The sequence below is a fragment of the Rana temporaria genome, chromosome 8 (assembly GCF_905171775.1).
Source record: "Rana temporaria chromosome 8, aRanTem1.1, whole genome shotgun sequence".
Taxonomy (NCBI): Eukaryota; Metazoa; Chordata; class Amphibia; order Anura; family Ranidae; genus Rana; species Rana temporaria.
Window position 1 is genome coordinate 61,581,125 of NC_053496.1, and position 18,114 is coordinate 61,599,238.

General features: G+C 44.4%; 1 protein-coding gene across 2 annotated transcripts in view; it reads right to left on the reverse strand.

Annotated features, from left to right (window-relative positions):
- SUFU (SUFU negative regulator of hedgehog signaling) overlaps positions 1-18,114 on the reverse strand; it is a 73,957-nt gene that overhangs the window by 31,077 nt on the left and 24,766 nt on the right. Inside the window, exons 3-8 of one of the 2 annotated variants that reach the window (XM_040361888.1) lie at positions 17,906-18,042; positions 14,695-14,837; positions 10,962-11,047; positions 9,508-9,580; positions 8,134-8,287; positions 3,129-3,240 (exon numbers count right to left, since the gene is read on the reverse strand). In XM_040361888.1, coding sequence (XP_040217822.1) covers positions 3,129-3,240; positions 8,134-8,287; positions 9,508-9,580; positions 10,962-11,047; positions 14,695-14,837; positions 17,906-18,042 — 705 coding nt within the window. Of the gene's footprint in view, positions 1-3,128; positions 3,241-8,133; positions 8,291-9,507; positions 9,581-10,961; positions 11,048-14,694; positions 14,838-17,905; positions 18,043-18,114 lie in introns of both variants that reach the window. The other variant, XM_040361887.1, reaches the window with a different exon arrangement.

An 18,114-nucleotide genomic window follows, 5' to 3' on the forward strand; every position in this document is an offset into this window, starting at 1 on the left:
GGTCAGTGTATAACCCGGTCACTATATACTAGATATTTTATGTTATTTTATTTCACTTGGGCCCCTTTCGCACATGTGCGACTTGTCCTGTGACTTAGGACTGTGGGGTTGCACGATAGGTCGTACTCCATGACTTCCAATGAGTGCCATTCGTGTCTGTGCGACTTCAGGACACAGCTAATTTTAAGTGGTCCCTGAACTGCTTTGGTGCGATGTGGAGTCCATGGACCTCTATATTGCATGGGCATTACTTTGGATTGCGTCTGAGTTACAGCAAAGTCACAGCAAAATCATGTGACTTTCAGGTCACACAAATGTGAAGGGGGCCTTAATCTATTTAACCATCTTTTGATTGCAATGGGCACTATGTCAATGAGATTGACCCATAAAAAGGGGAAATACCATTTGAGTCAGTACATCATAAATAAAGTATGTGAAATGGACATGTTCTGTAGGCTCTGAAGAAGAGGGAAACCTTGAAACGCGTTAAGTCGATGTGACTACAAGTGTTGTGGATTTTCGCATATGGATTTAAGCAGATTTCATGATGATGCTATGACACAAGTATTGGTTTGTGAGTATATTCACCTCCATTTTTATTAAATAAAACATGTAGCGAGGATAATGTGCTAGGCCTAAGCGCCCTCTGTGTCCTTGATACTATGGGCCTGGAAACAGGGAATCAAAGTCAAAATAAAGCTTTTTGACTTCAGATAAACCTGAATAATCGACCAAAGAGCAAAAGAACCTTCTCCTTAGGCTGTAGGATTAAGACAAAAGGTGGCAAGACAATGTCTTGGTTCAGGTGGAAAAAATAAACCACCTTAGGTAAGGAAGAGGATCAAGGCCTCAACACCACCTAATCCTGATGACGTGCAGAAAACTCAAAGATTCTGTGAACCAAGGTAATGAACACAAAAAGACAACTTTGTGTTCAAGAAGCGACAAGAGAATCTGAGAGGTTAAAAAGCAGAAGACTGTAAACCCAACAAGACCAGGTTAAGGTCCCACGTAGACAAGGGAGACTGTACGTGTAAAATAATCTGTGCGACACCGTGCACAAAGGCTTTAACCAAGGAGCAAGACCTGAGAGGTCTCTGAAAAACCACAAAGTCTAGATATGTCCTTTGATGTTACTTAAAGCCAGAGACATCTCCACACCAGGCTGGGAAGAAAAAAAAAAAACACGCCAGACAGTTGGGGATAAAAATTGAGCTTTACACAACAAGTAGTAAGCCTTTTGTGTACAGTGGTACAGTTTTGTGGAGGTCAGCTTTAAAGCCTTTAGCCTCAATCCATGAGCGCTTTGGCCCGTAGACTTGGAATGGGCCATGTGTAAATGCAGCTTGAGTTGCCAGGTGCTGCATGCAGGCAGTCCATTTAAATGTATGGTGATACAGTGGCTGAATGGACAAAGCCATTTGTCCCTATTTGACAGGTCCACGGGTGCCTGTGAGCTACCCCAAACGCAAACCGTGTGCATTTGGTGCTTATCAGCGGTGATAAGAGCTCCAAATAAGTGCCTCATCCTGCGCTGACCCGGACATGGAAGTATCCGCACCGTCTTGGTCCGCATCCCATGACACGTCAGACAGGGGCCGTGAGCCGCAGCCAGGCCCGAGTCTGATTCAGAGCTTCCCTCAGAAAATGGTGGTTCTTTTACTCCCCTTGCACCTACACACCACTTCTACCGTGGAAACAAAAGACTACAGGACCCCAAAAAGCATACATAGTACAGGGGGTGCAGGGACACCGGTAGCCAACACAGGTATGTCTGGGAAGAAACGGCAGTTCTGACGCCATGCTGACCGCACACGCCTGACACCCGTAGGGACTAAGGCAAGGTAAACAATTCCGCCTTCCTAGCTGCCACAGAACCAAGGGCCCCCCCCAGAGGACTCATCACCCCCGACCAGGAAATGGCGCAGAACACTTCCAAAACGGCCGCCAGCCGAGTACCGAGATAAAAGGTACACAGAAAGGCAGCAAACACCCTGGGCACCCAAACGGAAGTCCACCACACACATGGCAGCACACCACACCGAGAGCGGACCCTGGCACCGCGCAGCCTTAGCCAGAAGCGGCTAAGCCCCTGGCTAAGTTCACAGAAAGGACCCCCTGGCCAGTTCACAGAAAGGCCCAGCCACCACAGCACATGGGAAGGAGGAGAAAAGGGACAGGGAGAGAAGAAAGGGTGGGAACCCCCTAATCGACCTCCCGGGAATGTCCAGTCGTGCCATCCTGCCGAAGCAGGAGGAACTGCTACTTGCCCATCCTGCATGGACTCGCTGGAAGCATTCATGACAGACCCATTGCCCGCGTGGTTACGGTGTGGCTGTCGGCCCTGGCACACTGTGACACGGACAATATATGGGTACCCCAAAGCATGTAGCTCACCGGCCACCTTTGGAGCAACGGGGCATGTCGTGGCCGACCCAGCGCGTAGCTAAAAATCTGCACACGATGGATGGCCGAAACTGGGGGGACTACAAGGATCCGATGTCCAGCCTGTCACCCAGTCGGCAGTTGATAATAGATCTCAGGAACAAAAAAGTAGAAAAAACTCCAGGACCAAAGGGCCCACAGGGAGACAGGTCCTTCTCCTATGCTAGGCAGAAAAAAAACGAGCTGCTACATGCAGGGAGTGGGGTTGTACCTAGAGGGACTGTCTCCTGGGCGGTACTGTACAGTTTTAATGTGTGTTTAACACTTTAACATGTTTTCTGCCTAGTCCTCTCCTAATAGAAGGCCAATATTCCTACTGTCAAGATTGCTGCTGTGTCCATCCATGAAAGGAAGACAAAAAAAAAAGAAAAAAAAGAAAAGAAAAAAGAGTTGCACTATGTTTGGCTTTTGTTCATTCGCATAATATTCTGCATGGGGTTACCCAGCCGAGCCGACTGGTACTGGAGTACGGAAGCCTAGGAATGGGGTCTATGCTGAGGTTTTATTGTTAAAAGCTGGAATCATCCAATTTACAACATGCTTTGTTGATCTATGATTGGGGATCAACACAACCTGGTAAGAGGCTCATTTGTGGGATCGAAGGCACAAGGACAAGATCCTCTTTGAAAATAGTTCCTGAAATGTTTTCCATAAATCCACTGGGCATAAATTAACTAACTTACGGCGCCCGATCATGGTTCATGCCATTCTGACGCTGCATACTGATTGGAGGTAGGATAGGTTTACTGTTGATTTCAAGGCCTCTTCGTAAAGCCTCTCTGATTTGCTCGGTATCTGAAAGAACACAAAAAATTGGTTACATTTTCATTCATGGCACACGTTTGAAATCTAAACAAACACTAAATCATAGCCTGCTTATTAGAACACGTATATAAAAACTGAAGGACAGGAAAAGAGGTTATGGTGCCAATAGATGACCAGTTATCTCCCTGACATACAAGCAGAGGGTTATTTGGCCACCCTAGAAAGAGCTGAGCCAGTACTGAGCCTGCACTAAATGTCCCAACAAAAGCACCACGTATGATTGTTTTGACCCTTCACTCGCCCTCAGAGGATAGTGGGCTCCATGCTGTTCACACAAGTTGAAAATTCTCTATGTGTGGTAATCCAACTGCCAGAGGCATTTGTTAACATCTCCAAAAGCTCAGAAACTCTTCCGATTCCAAAAAGCTACCAGCATGAGGGTTCCTTGTTTATTAAAAGAGAAGTATGGGAATTTTTTCCCCCCCATAATCATACTTAACTAGGTGGATGCAGCATCAGACCGATGCTGCATCTGCACTGAGAAACGAGCCACCAAACACCGCCGATTGGCTTGGTTCTCTCAGCTCCCCAAAGAGCTGCTGACTGTCAATCAGCAGCTCTGCTATTCCATGGTCACTGGAGGGGCGGGAGCGGCCATCTCAGCGGACTGATTTGTGACGTCAGCAGAGAGCGGGCTTCCGACCGCTCTCTGCTGAAAACGGGTCACAGAAGTGCAGAATGAATTGCACTCCTGTGACCCTTAGGAGAAGTCTAGCCAAACGAGCTCAGCCTGGACTTCTCCTTTAAAATAATTGTAAAGTCAGAAGTGTTTTTTATCTTAATGCATTCTATGAAGATAAAAAGCCAGCAGCTGCCCCAGCACCCCCTAATACTTACCTGAGCCCCATCTCTGTCCTCGAGTGCCTTGGCTGTCCGATTGGCTGAGACAAACACAGCAACAGGGCCACTGGCTCCCGCTCCTGTCAAAGTCAGTTAGCCAATCAGGAGAGAGGGGGGTGGGGCCGAACCACAGCTTAGTGTCTGAATGGACACACGGAGCTGCAGCTCAGCTTGGATGTCCCCATAGCAAGCTGCTTGCTGTGGGGGCACTCAACGGGAGGGAGGGGCCAGGAGCACAGAAGAGGCACCTGAGAAAAGGAGGATCTGGGCTGTTCTCTTTCTAACAGCATAGAAAGGTTAGGAGCTGTTGTGTTTTTTTTTTTTTTTGTTAGCTGGTGGCTCATTAATGAGGCTTCTTCTCACTTTGATTTGGTGACAAGGTTTTGAGCACACAGGAAGTAAATGTAAAAAATTTACATTTAAAAACATTTACTCTTGTAGTGCAGGAGAAGGTTTCCGCCATCTGTCTCCCTGCTGCAGATTTTCTTTTATGTTCTTAAAAGTTTCTCAGGTCAGATGGTAAGTGAATCTTTCCAAAATAGCCCTAGACCGCATTAAAATCTTGGACAGGTGTTCTAACCCCTCCCCATTCCCTAAATCGAACAAATGGCATGGCTTCAGGCTAATAAAAATAAAATAAAACATATTGGGTAGCACAGTGGTGAAGTGGTTTGCACTTCCACCTAGCAGCACTAAGCCATCAGGCGTTGTCGGTAAAACACTGCTATTTTTATCAGTGCTTTACCGTTGTTTTAGCGACACTTTTCGCATCAAAGAAGCTGCTTGCAGGACTTATTTTGACGTCCTGCCAGCGCACTGTTCCAGTGTGAAAGCCCTCAGGCTTTCACATTGGAGTAACAGGAGAGGCGGGTGAAGGTGCCATTTTTAGTGCTATAGCACCTCAGTTTGAAAGGGGTCTTAGGTCGTGTTTCAACCATGACACTGAGAAGAGGGGGGAGCGAAAAAATGGACTTTGTAGGCACTTTTTATATAAAAATACAACATTTTTAATTCAATAAATTAAGAATTAAAAATTTTGTATTTTTATATAAAAAGTGCCTACAAAGTCAATTTTTTCACTCCCCCCTCTTCTCAATATATTTCAGGATGCGGCACTATGCTATTTAAGGATGATTGGTTGCCATCCAAGGGCAAAGCAACCTAACTTTTACATCAACCATGACACTACTTGCTTGTAGTTTGCATGTTCTCCCCGTGCCTGCGTGGGTTTACGACAGGTAATCTAGATCCCTTCCGCTTTCCAAAGACATGTTGGAGAGGGTAATTGGCTCCTGTCTAAATTGGCCCTAGTATGTGTATGTACAAATGTGCATTAGGGACCATAGATTGTAAGCTCTGATGTGAATGCACAATACACTGTATATGTAAAGCGCTGCATATAAAAAAAAAGCAGAACCTGTAATAACGTAAAATATTGAAGATATCCAGTACTGTGCAAACATTTTAGGCAAGTGTGAAGAAATGCTGCAGTAAATTGTAATCTTAATTAAGGCAATATTTGGTGTGACCATCCTTCAAACCAGCATCTATTCTTCTAGGAACACTTGCACACAGTTTTTGAAGGAACTCAGCAGGTAGGTTGTTCCAAACATCTTTGAGAACGAACTACGGATCTTCTGTGGATGTAGGCTGCCTCAAATCCTTCTGTCTCTTCATGTAATCCCAGACAGACTATGTTTAAATCAGGGCTCTCTGGGGGGCCAAATCATCACTTCCAGGACTCCTTGTTTTTCTTTAAACTGAAAATAGTTATTAATGACAATGTATTTTTGAGGTTGCTGTCCTGCTGCATAATACATTTGGGGCCAATCACACCTCACTAATGGTATGGCGTGATGAGTATTTGTCTGTATTTCTCAGCATTGAGGACACCATTGATGCTTACCAAATATCCAACTCTATTTGCAGAAATGCAGCCTCAAACTTGTAAGGAACCTTTACCATGCTTCGCTGTTATCTGCAGACACTCAATATTGTTCTACTCTCAAGCCCTTCTGCGAACCAACTGACCCTGATGCAGCCAAATATTAAAAATTTTGACGACTTAGCCCAGAGCACTGGCTGTGATTTTTCTGCACACCAGGTTTCTATGTTTTTGTGCATATTTGGGTCACTTAGCCTTGTTTCCACGTTGGAAGTATGGCTTTTTGGCTGCAATTCTCCCATGAAAACCACTTCTGATTAGACTTCTTCGGACAGTCGATGGGTGTACCTGGGTCCTACTGGTTTCTGCCAGTTCTGTGCTGATGGCACTGCAGGACATCTTTCGATGTCAAAAGAAGGAAAACACGATGTGTCTTTCATCTGCTGCATTATGTTTCGTTGGCTATCCACTGAGTATACGGTCCTCAACATTGCCCGACCAATAGTGTTCTCAATGACGAGAAATACAGGCAGATACTTATCCATCAAGCCATACCATCAAGGAGGCATGCGATTGGCCCCAAATATAATCCCCAAACCTACAATGTCATTAAAGCGGAAAACAAAATGTGTTAAATAAAAATAATGTTCTTTAGCAAGGAACATTTATTCCACATTAATTGCCTCCAGCATTACTCCCGTTTCTTATTGGAGGCTGCCATTTTTCTGAAGCCCAGAGCCCTTGAATAGCAGTAAATCATAAAGCGTATCTAAAACCATTGAAAATTACATTACGGGAATGCTAACCGTCACATTTGCTTGTGTTCTCAAACCATCAAACCATTAAATGGGTGGTGTCATAACTGATCATGGGTGCAGCATAATGGCAGTTGCAGGACAAACAGAAGCAGCTTCCTTGTCTGTAAGGAATTGGAGGGTTTAATTCAGCTTTAAGGCTGCATTCACACCTGAACGTGGCGTATGTTACCACGATTTGCTGCGACAAATTGCAGCGTTTTGTCGCGACAAAACGCGGCGTTTTTTAAGCCTAACATACGCCGGAGGGGTGATCAACATTGTCAGCTATGCCGAACACCGAAAGCCGCCTGAAAAAAAGGTCCGGGACTTGTTTTGAGCTTCAGGCGTACGGCGTTTTGGCATTCGGCGTGGAGATGTGAACCATCTCCATAGCAGACAATGTTAAATCAGCCCTCCAGCGTATTGCAGGCTGCAATAGCGTCACGCTACAGGCGACAATACGCCTAGGTGTGAATGGAGCCCAAGTCTTTCAGTAGATCGGCCTATACAAATTAGTGCAACTAGAGCAACTGAGCATGTGCAGATCAGGGCAAAATAGTGCATTATTGGATTTTTAAACAGTAGAGACACTAATTTTTTATATTTTACATAGCTATACCTGCAAAAGCTGCCTGCCTGAAGTGATCTAGCAAAATCGATCTAGACTAAAGTTCCACTTTAAGAACTCTCTTCAGTGTAAAGAACAACGATCAAAGCCCTGATCTCAGCATAATTGAGTGTGACATGAATAGACAGAAGGATTTGAGGCAGCCTACATCCACAGAAGGTCTGTTATCAGTTTTCCAAGATGTTTGGAACAGCCTACCTGCCGAGTTCCTTCAAAAACTGTGTGCAAGTATAGCCAGAATTCATGTCGATTTGAACCCAAAAGGTTAGTCTTGTCAAATATTGGTTTGATTTAGATAGATTTTTCTTCTGTTCGCTCACTTTGCATTTTGTAAATTGATAAAAATAAGCAATTAAAACATATCATTTTTGAAAACATTACTTTACAGCTTTTCTTCACACCTCCCAAAAGATATTTGCGCAGTACAAATAGGAATGTAGTACTGGGGAGGGAGAGAATAGGAGTCCAAAAGCCACCACAGCTTTATTTTTAAAAAGCAATGCATTTTAGAAGGGGTCTAAAGAAGCCATTGTTTTCACAGTCAACATTTGTCCCATACCACACTACAAAGGTGATTTTGACTGGCTGCCATGTGCATCCATAGTAATATCTTCTGCAGACACTTTTCAGTTGTGAAACCTTATTTAGATGTCATTAGTTGTATATATAGTAAACAAGCACTGGTATTAATTAGGCTGTAAGAAAATCAAGACCTTTGCCAGATAACCGTCTCGGTTGCGTTCCAATACATATACTCCTACTGTCTTCCTCATCTTCGGGTGGTCGACTCAAATCGTCCCATGCACATTTAGCACTGACCCCGCTGAGGTTCGACCCTTCCGTTTCAATCCCTTTATCGACCCTCTCCTGCTTAAAAATGTAAGAAAAAAAACAAAACTTTTGTAAAATGTATTCTTGAAAATCAGAGGCTTCAAAATCATGGCCTCCTTGATGCCTATTTTGGGAGTCTTACCACAGATGACACATTTGAGATAAAAAATAAAAACAATAGTTGATAAATAAATCTGGAAAACATGAAGGGTGTATGCACACAGCCATAAGAGGGTAGTAGAGCATCTAGAGCCCCCATAAAAACTTCCAAGACCCACAGCTGCTGCACATCAACTATAAGATGGAGCTGTATACAGTACAGGAGGTAACGTAAAGCACACAGACCTATGTTCCAAATGCACACTTTCCACATTCTAAGCAAAAACCTGTGTGCAAGCATGCATGGGTGCTTGACGCAACCCCTGGAACATAACCACACATCTAATTGATGCGCAGAAGCTACAGGTCTTGGCTCTAGAAGCCTTATGGCCCACTTGTGCATGAGCCCTAAATAAAAAACAAAAAACAAGGCTACCATTTTGTGTATTGACAAAAATATACAACACATTTATAAAAATGCTTGGTATACAGAGATTCATGTGACACTTTCATTAACAAATCTTTCTCCAATATTCAAACTATAATGCATTTTAAACAAAATTGTGAGGATTCAGTTTTAGAAAGCTTTCAGCTGGGTAGATAGAATTCACAGATACTTGACATGAATTTCAGACCATACAACTTCATCAGCTCTTTTTTTGAGTTAATGCATACTTGAATAGCATTTTATTTTATTTTTTAAATAGGCATTTACGATCACTTGAAACCACCATGCGATTCTGATATGTGTGGAGTTATCCACCGTGCATTAAATCAACCCTGTCAGCAACATTCAAATTATACGTTTCTTGCAGAGTAAACCGAGCGTGTGTACGAGGCTTTGAGGTTTCTCGTCAAGAAAACTGCCCAGAATCTCGACGAGAAAAATAGAGAACCTGCTCTGCATTTTCTCGTTGTGAGATTCTCGGCAGCGTTTTTCTGCTGAGAAACTCGAGCGTGTGTATACTTACCTCTCCATGGAACCCGCGCATGCTTAAAATGTCTGACACATGCGCGGTAGCTTCCAAGGCATAGGTAGGGTGAAGCAAGATGGCGGCGACAGCGGCATTGAATGTGACACCATACACACAAAAGCAGTAAACATTTTAGTGTACACCACCATAAAATCTTTCTGTGACCTTCATAATTAGACATACCTGCAAATGAGGGTCAATTTCAAAAATGGTCTCCCCTCTTCTCATATCTGTTATTAACCAAGGTCCGCCCGCTCTGAGTAAAGAAATATGTTATTTTAAAGTTTTTTTTGTACAATACATAATAAAAGCAAATCGTAAAGAACAAAAAACTTTAAGGCCCAAAAGTAAAAAAATGACACCCACCCCTGGCCCTTCACTAAATACAAGCTCGTCTTGCAGAAAAAAATCCCACCCATCTCTGATGAATAGGAAATGAGACGTTCGAAGAGCTAGTAAAGATTTTTAATAGTTTTTAGTAAAAAACACAAAACATGTTATGCAAGGGTTTTGAGCAGCCCCGATCCTCCTCTTCTAGGGTGTCCCAGTGGCGCACCTGGCTCCATCTCAGTGTCTGTCCTTTCATTAATTTTAACTTCACCAAAAAGCAAGACTGAGCATAAAGTGGTAGTAAAGGCAGTACTTTATAACAGAAAAGACCATAAAGGTCTCTTTAATCATAAATGGTCCTCTGCCTGCCAGCAGGTAATGTGATGTGGGCTGCATATGTGGAGCTCAGACCACATGTACGGCCTGCTATGTGTGCCACGGCGATGGGACTCCTGGGCGTATACATGGGAATGACGTCACCTCGGCTCAGGCAATCAAGCAAAAATACGAAATGCGGAAGAAGGACCAGTTGAAGATGGAAGCACGGAGACCAAGAAGAGCCCTAACAGCACATCAATGGAGGGCTGTTTGTAGGCAAGTCTGTCATAATGTACTAGCATGCAGTGCATACTGGTATATAATGACTTAAGATGTGCAGGGAGATAATTTGTTTCAATTTTGCTCTCAAGACTTTTTCCAGAATTAAAAGGTTACTCAAATGCCGACTTTTCTCTCCATTTAAATTTAGCGCAATCATTTTACATTAAAGTTGTCCACTCACAGAGCCGGAGTTTGCGGCCCCGGAAGGAAGAGGGGTGAAGAATGGCCGCTCGCTAGGAAGACGGGGACATCGCAGGCTTCTCCTGCAGGTGTCACATAATGAGCTACTATGCAATGCATAGTAGCCCATTATGCTTTACCTTTGCAGGGGAACAAAGAGGAAGTAACCCTCATCAGGGTTTACTTCCTCTTTAAGGGATACAGTTTATCAGCAGTGCATGCGCTGTACAGTCCAAGTCATTGCAAGAAAAGGAAAAAAACAAAAAGGCAAAAAAAAAAAAAAAAACAAACACAGTAAGATTCTTGTCTTTATTATTTCTAAATCTCACCCTACACATTACAATCTGACAGTATAATCTCCATTAGATTTATTAAAGCCCAATGATGATCTACATACACTATATATTTGCTAGTAACGAGATTGTACTGTCAGGAGGTAATGTGTACGGTGTGCTTTAGAACAGCATTATCACACAAAAATAATCGTCTGACGGTTAACTGCAGACTTACAAAACAAGATTACTTACAGTGGTACTGTTCGAAGTAGTTCTAGTATTCCCTGCCCATTCCATTGCTGAGCTGCATGCAATTCTTCAGTGCAAACACCAACTATCTAAAAGAATAAAATAAAAGGTTATAGAAATGCAGGAACAGCAAGACTGGCTATACATACCCCAGCATGTGCAAACAAAGTAACCACCCTATAGAAGTGAGCACCGACATGAGAACTAACCAATCAAAACACTGTAGAAGTGAGCATTCATACGAGAACAAACAGTCTAGAGGGGTGAGCTCTCACATGAGGATTAACCAATCACAACAGAGGCAAACTCCCTTAGAATAAACCAAATCAGCACACAGTAAAAGGGAGCGTTCATTTGTGATCAAACCAACTAGGGGCGACTGGTGCTCCATTTGGGGGGAGGGGGGGGGGTTGGGGGCTTCAAAACTGCCCACCTCCAAACCCCCCTAGCGCACCCCCACCCTTCTGGCGCTCGATCGTCAGCCCATCCAAGCATGGCACTTACAGTAGGTGACAGCGGTATTGTGTCCTTTTCTCGGCGAGATTGACCACCTACAAGCCCTGTCGCGGGAGCCAGCGCCGAGCTGGCTCGCTGGGAAGGGAAAAAGCCGACATACATCCGACTTCGCATGAACGGGGGATCCGACTTGGATTCCCGCCTATTCCAGACACTGTGTTTGGTATGAATCATGAGGGGGAACTCCACTCCAAATTTTAAATAAAAAAACGGCATTGGGTTCCCCTCCAGGAGCATACCAGGCCCTTGGGTCTGGTATGGATTGTAAGTAGAACCCGCTAGGCCAAAAAAACGGCATGGAGGTCTCCCCGAAATCCATACCAGACCCTTATCCAAGCACGCCGTCTGGCCGGTCAGGAAAGGAGTGGGGACGAGCGAGCGCCGACCCCCCCCCTTCTGAGCCATACCAGGCCGCATGCCCTTAACATGGGGGGTGGGTGCCCTTCAATTTCTCCTCATCGGCTAAACGCAGGGTCCCCTCCTCATCGGCTTAACCTGCGTCTTCTCCCCCTCCTTCTCGGCGGCCAATAGGATCGCTTCTCCTCTCGGCCAATTGGGTCTCAGGACCCGCTTCCTCATTGGCCAGGAGGAGAATCGGGAAGAGCCTCTGGCTCTAATCATGTACAAAAAAAAAGAAAAAAAAAGAAAAGCTGGCCCAAACGAACCATGTCCCTCACTAACCTGTGAAGCCGCTGGATGTGCAGTACGAACTGTACATAGCTGAGGCTACATACAGCATACCGTGTTCTGGGTTTGAGCCAAGACCTTCCCGTCTCATATTTAAAACCTTGTGTTCAGGGTATGAGACAGGAATGTCAACTCAATATGGAACACATTGCTGTATGCTGCATGTAGCCTCAGCTACATACAGTTCATACTGCACATCCAGCTGCCTCACAGGTTAGTGAGGGACATCCAGTCACGGCCAAAAACATTGGCACCCCTTAATTTCTGTCAGGTAATGCACCACTTCGCCTAGAAAATTGTTGCAATTACAACTATTTAGGCATTCTCATGTTTATTCCTTTTGTTTGTATTGGCATGACAAAAAAAGTGGAGAAACAAAAAGCCAAATCTGACACACCCAAAAAAGAAATGGACTAGAAAAAAAAATTGGCACCTACTCAAAATTGTAAGAAATAATTGCATTCCAAGTATGCGATGCCCCTGTAATTTGTAATTAAACTCACATGCATCAATTAACAGGTGCTGATAATACTAGTACGCACAAGACCATAGGCTGGCCTTACATCATCAATCTTCTTGTACAAATTTCCTTTAGATTAACCAAAAACCATAAAATATGGAGGTCAAAACTAAACAATAGGGGTGCACCGAATGGAAAATTTGGTGCCGAAACCGATACCGAAAGTGAAAATGAAGGATGCACTAGGCCAAAAACGTCAGCTTTTAAAAAATATTAATATTTTTATATATAAAATTGTATTATATCAAACTTTTGAATCAAAGCAGAGCTCCAGCAACGTCTGCAGCAGAAGACAAGCAATCGTCTATCTGCTGCCCCCACTGCCATCCTCGATGAGGGAATCAGGAAGTGAAGCGCTCCGGCTTAACTGCCTGATTCCCTACGGCGCATGCGCCGTCCTCACTGGTCCCCGTTGTGTTCGGGGAGCCGAGTGTTTCCCAGAACACAATGGGCGAGAAGTGATGCACTACCCGCAGAGAGGACTCCCGAAGCGGAAGTTCCACTTTAGGGTGGAGCTCCGCTTTAATATCATCAATTTTAATTAAAATGAATTTATTTTTGGCCATTATTGGCACCTTTAGTGCAAGAAAGGTCAAGAAAAATGCAGTCTCTAACCCATCTCTTGTATCATGTAATAAAAACAGGGGTTCAGTTGCACACATTTGCAAATACACGCGCAAGCTGCATGCCCCAACTCTAAAATTCAAAGAGTCTCCACAGTGGAAGCACATGTATGCTAATGTATAGATTGAGGGCAGAAGACTTGGGAGGCAACGCACTTACACCTTTGCTGCCGTTGTGCAATGTGCTGGGTGTTTAGTGTGTTCCTGCGCCTTTAAGGAGGGTTGGGCGCTATCAAAGTCATCTGCCCTCCACCTATCGATCAGCATACATGTGCTTCCACTGTAGAGACTGTTTAAATCTAGAGTTGGGGTCTGCAGTATACAGGGAGCCTTGACGGGGCCTGCAGCTTACGCGTGTATTTGCAAATGTGTGCAACTAAACCCCTGTTTTTAACTCATACTGTTAGACAGGTTAATTTGGTTGGTAAGTTGAGCACAGAAATTCTTTGTTTTTGACATGCGTCTGCCCTTCCAGTGCTCCTTGCTGTGAAGACCAGTTATAGGTAGGGGCAGTGACCCTTTATTTTGGATCTCTTGCATCATGTCTGCAGTCCCCAAACATCTCTTGCATCATGTCTGCAATCTCCTAAACTTAAACACACTGCTAATAGTATTAGCAAAGCTTCCATTCGGTGCACCTCTAGCAGACATGATACAGGAGATGGTCAGAGACTGCAGACATGATACAAGATATCAATGCAGACTCACCAGTGTCCATCAAATGCAGCCTGCCTGTGCCCAGCAGCCTCACCAGGGCCCGTCTTATGCAGCCTACCTGTGCCCAGCAACCTCACCAGGGCCTGTCAAATGCAGCCTCACCAGGGACCATCATATGCAGCCTCACCAGAGAGCCCAGCAACCTCACCAGTGTCTGCATCAGCAGCGATCTCCGTGTGTCAAAGAGCAAGGTTTGAATTGCTCGGGCTGCACTAACAATGTCCTGACTCCTGCGACACGTCACACTGATTCAATGTCCTGCCATTGGATCAGTGTGCCGTCTATCACAGGAGGCAAAACATTGTTACTACAGACTGGACGATTCAGCTCCGCGACACATGGAGATCACGGGGAGGAAGGGAGGTTTCATCAGCAGTGCACCAGGGTGACACTCCCACAATGGGCAGCACCCGGGTGGACCCCGCCCTTTTTCGTCATTGGCCGATTTTTGCTGTCAACCGAATGAAAAACACACAGTTTACAGTCTCCTAAACAACACTTTCAATTGTATCCAATTAGGCAGGCACTTGCACTACATAGTTGAAGGTAAATCTAAAGAAATTTGTAGAACAAATGGCCAGTCTTACACAATATTCTTATTTACTTTACACTTAGCAGCATGCGCATATTTATCACATCAACCATCTGACAGTAATTTCTGTAGTGCACTCACCTGCAAAAAAGATACAACACCAAAAGGTGTCTGTACTGGCTGCATTTGGGGGTCTTCTGTCAGAAGCATATGCTGAATACGAGACTCACTGTTGTCCAGTGGACTGTGCCATGACACATGATCGCCGCTACAGAAGGTGTTCTCTGTAATAAGTCATACAACAGGTAATCACAAAAATATATCCACCAATTCTTACTATATAGTCAATCAGCTGTTCTGCCTTATTTAGCATTGTTTTAAGAGGAAGACGTGTTGTCCCTAACCCACTAGGCTATAAAGCCTTGCTGCTATCAGAGAATGAGAACTGTCAAAACGGTTATTTTTTCCAACAAAGCTCTACAGTTCTTGGCTCTATCATCAAGTACTTCTAACACATAGGTCATGTTTTGTCACACATTTAAAGGGCCGATCGGAACTTTTCTGCCAAAAATGGTTGCATTCCAAAGGTTTTATGGTTGAGGGAGAGAAAATGTCTGAGGCTTGGGAGCACCAAATATACAGATGCTCTAGTTGTGGATTTCTAAATAGTTGCAAAGAAGGTAGCCCTTTCATGGGACCAGTTAATTAACCAGGCAATAAAACTCAAGTACCAGAGACTGCAGTTTATAATACTTCCACCATGAATACAGGCAGCTATGGTCTCCACTACGACACAATTAATTAGAAACAGAACATAGATCTTTCATGCTCAACAAGAGTTTAACTACTCAAAGGATGGCCTTAGATTCTCAATAGTTCCCAGTCACAGTTATCACATTCTATTAAGTAACAAAGGGCCAGAAGAGTCCAGCTTGCTCCAATAATCAGGAGGCAACGCCAATCAGCTGGTGTCCATTGCAAATGCGATGTGACTAGGAATGCGGGCTTTACATAAAGCCGATTTGCAAAAGAAAGAATAGAACTTAAAATTTGAGGTATAATTCCATAACACAGATAATATCCAAGCTCTGAGGGCTGCAATGGTTGGATCAACTGATCCCTGTATGGAGAATGGTAGTAAAATCCAAAAGTTTAACTCTTGTCTAGAGGCTTCCTTAAATACACGCGTGGGATTCATACTGAAGATATTCCTATATGCTGTAAGTGGTCAATGGAAATAGCAGCACATAACATACTGTAAAAGGCTGCATTTACAGCGTTTTCCTCCATAGGATACGAGTGTCTAGACCAGGGGTGCACAACTTTTTTTAAAGAGAGAGGGTCACTTAAGTTATTTGGTAACCAGTCACGGGCTACAATGAGCGGAGCGGGCCGATAACAGGTCCGACACAGCCCACTCTACTCTATGTGCCCTCTGATCCAATCAGATGGAAGGGGATGGATTCCCTTCGGTTTTGCTTTTTGGCAGATCAGATTGGACACAAGTCCATTATCTGCCACTCAATAGGAGGTGAATGGAGGGTCTGATTGGGTTGGACCGATTGTGTGAAAGGAGCCTGAGGCTACTTTCACACTAATGCACTGTGGTGTACCCACGCACCGTGGGTGCAGTGCAGAGGACCTGTGGCTTTCCTGCGGGTTAGCTGCACTTTGCCATAGACTTCAATTATATCCTACAGGAGTGTTGCACTTTCTGAAAGCGCACAAAACCCGCAGGTAATAACAGAAGTCTATGACGTAGTGCAGGTAACCCGCAGGTGCACAGTACCTCATCTGTGGATCAGTTTGGCAGCAGCCCAGTAACCACTGCAGAACAGATATGCCCACAAATACACTGATTTTAGTAATAAACTTACCTTTAATAACAGTCTTTCATTCAGGTATCGCCAGCTGTTGCCGTCTCAGGCAGAGTACATTTGGTATTACTTCACCTGTGACAGGAGTTTGCACTATACAGGAAGCATTAGCTTAAGCGGCTCTGCTCCACAGTCAATTGCTCCCTCCGCAAACCATGATCTGGGCTTGCCAACCCGCCATCCCAGAGCAGGAGGTCGTGGGCCACATCAGAGGGCTCTATGGGCCACTGGTTGGGCACCCCTGGTCTAGACAATTTTGTTTACTTGATAAAAGATAAAACAAGGGCGCTCTTCACTTCACTTTGATGTTGTAGAAGTCTGATAGAGAAAAAGGTCTCAGACACCTGAAATCAGGTCAGTTTATCATCAGTGAGATTTTAGCTATTGCTCTAACAAGGCAGCATTTAGTAGAGTACACCAATATGCTTTCACCAGGAAACAAGATCACTGGTGCAGGATTATGCAATGTCAACATCCTGTAATATAATGACAAGCTGGTAAGCCACTAGCATAGCTGCCTGAAGTGAATATGTGCGACGGGTACACTTATTTTTTTATTTTTTTCAGACCTGCAAGGTAAAGCTATAATGTAAAACTTGCCTGAAAACGAAGCATTTCAGCGAGGCAATGTCACTGATGGATGCTGCTTTCATCTTCACCCTGACTGGCTGTGTGACTGGCCAGAGCCGCGATTATGTCACTCCCTCGCATGCACGGGGAAACCATTATTTACGGCACAGGATTCTGAAGGAACGGCCCTTCAAAGGGCATGCACCAATGACGTAATCGGCTGCATATATTAAAAATCTCCTAAGCAGTGCACGTTTTGGAGGTATTTACAGTACCTATATAGGCTTACCTGTAGGTGCAAGTACAAGATTAAAGTTTACAAGCACTTAATTGAAATAAACAGTTTACTATTAAAAAGGAGAAGACCAGCCCAAGCTTTTTAGGCTGGGCTTCTCCTCTGGAGCACAGGAGTGCAATTAATTTTGCCCTCCTGTGACCCGTTTTCAGGGGAGAGCGGACTCGTCACTGCCATCAGTCGAGGCACTGCGTCATCCCGACTTCCAAGTCTAAATCCGCCACCCGTCTTGATTAATGGCAGTCTCAGCGAGCCGCTGAGACAGCCTCTCTTTGCCCCTCCACAGCTCAGCACTCCAATGAGCATTGAGAAGTAGAGCAGAAGCGATGCCGACTGACAGTCAGCTTCGCTCTGCTCGGGGAAGGAGTGAGAACCAAACCATCGGTGGCTCGGTGCCGAGACGCCGGGGGACAGATACAGCATCAGTCTGATGCTGCATCCACCGAGGAAAGTATGACTAGCAAGAAAAAAAAAAAAGGAATTCTCTTTTAAGTTAAAAGGAAAAAAAATAAATGTATTGTAAAGATGGATGGAGGAATACATACACACACACACACACAGTATATTTATATCCAAGTAGCAATACCTACAATTACTTTTTTTAATTTACCTGATTGAAAAACATATCTAGCAAGCCCCTGCATCAGCTCTGCTGGCCATGTAGGTGGTGCAGATTCCTCAGGTTCCCTTTTCAGTCTGAAGGAGAGTTCAAAGCCAAACCCACTGGGTCCATCGACTCCTGTGTATCTATAAAATCAAATAATTGCAAATTAGAAACCGGCAGATCCCCACTAGAAAATCTTGTAAATGCAGACTTCA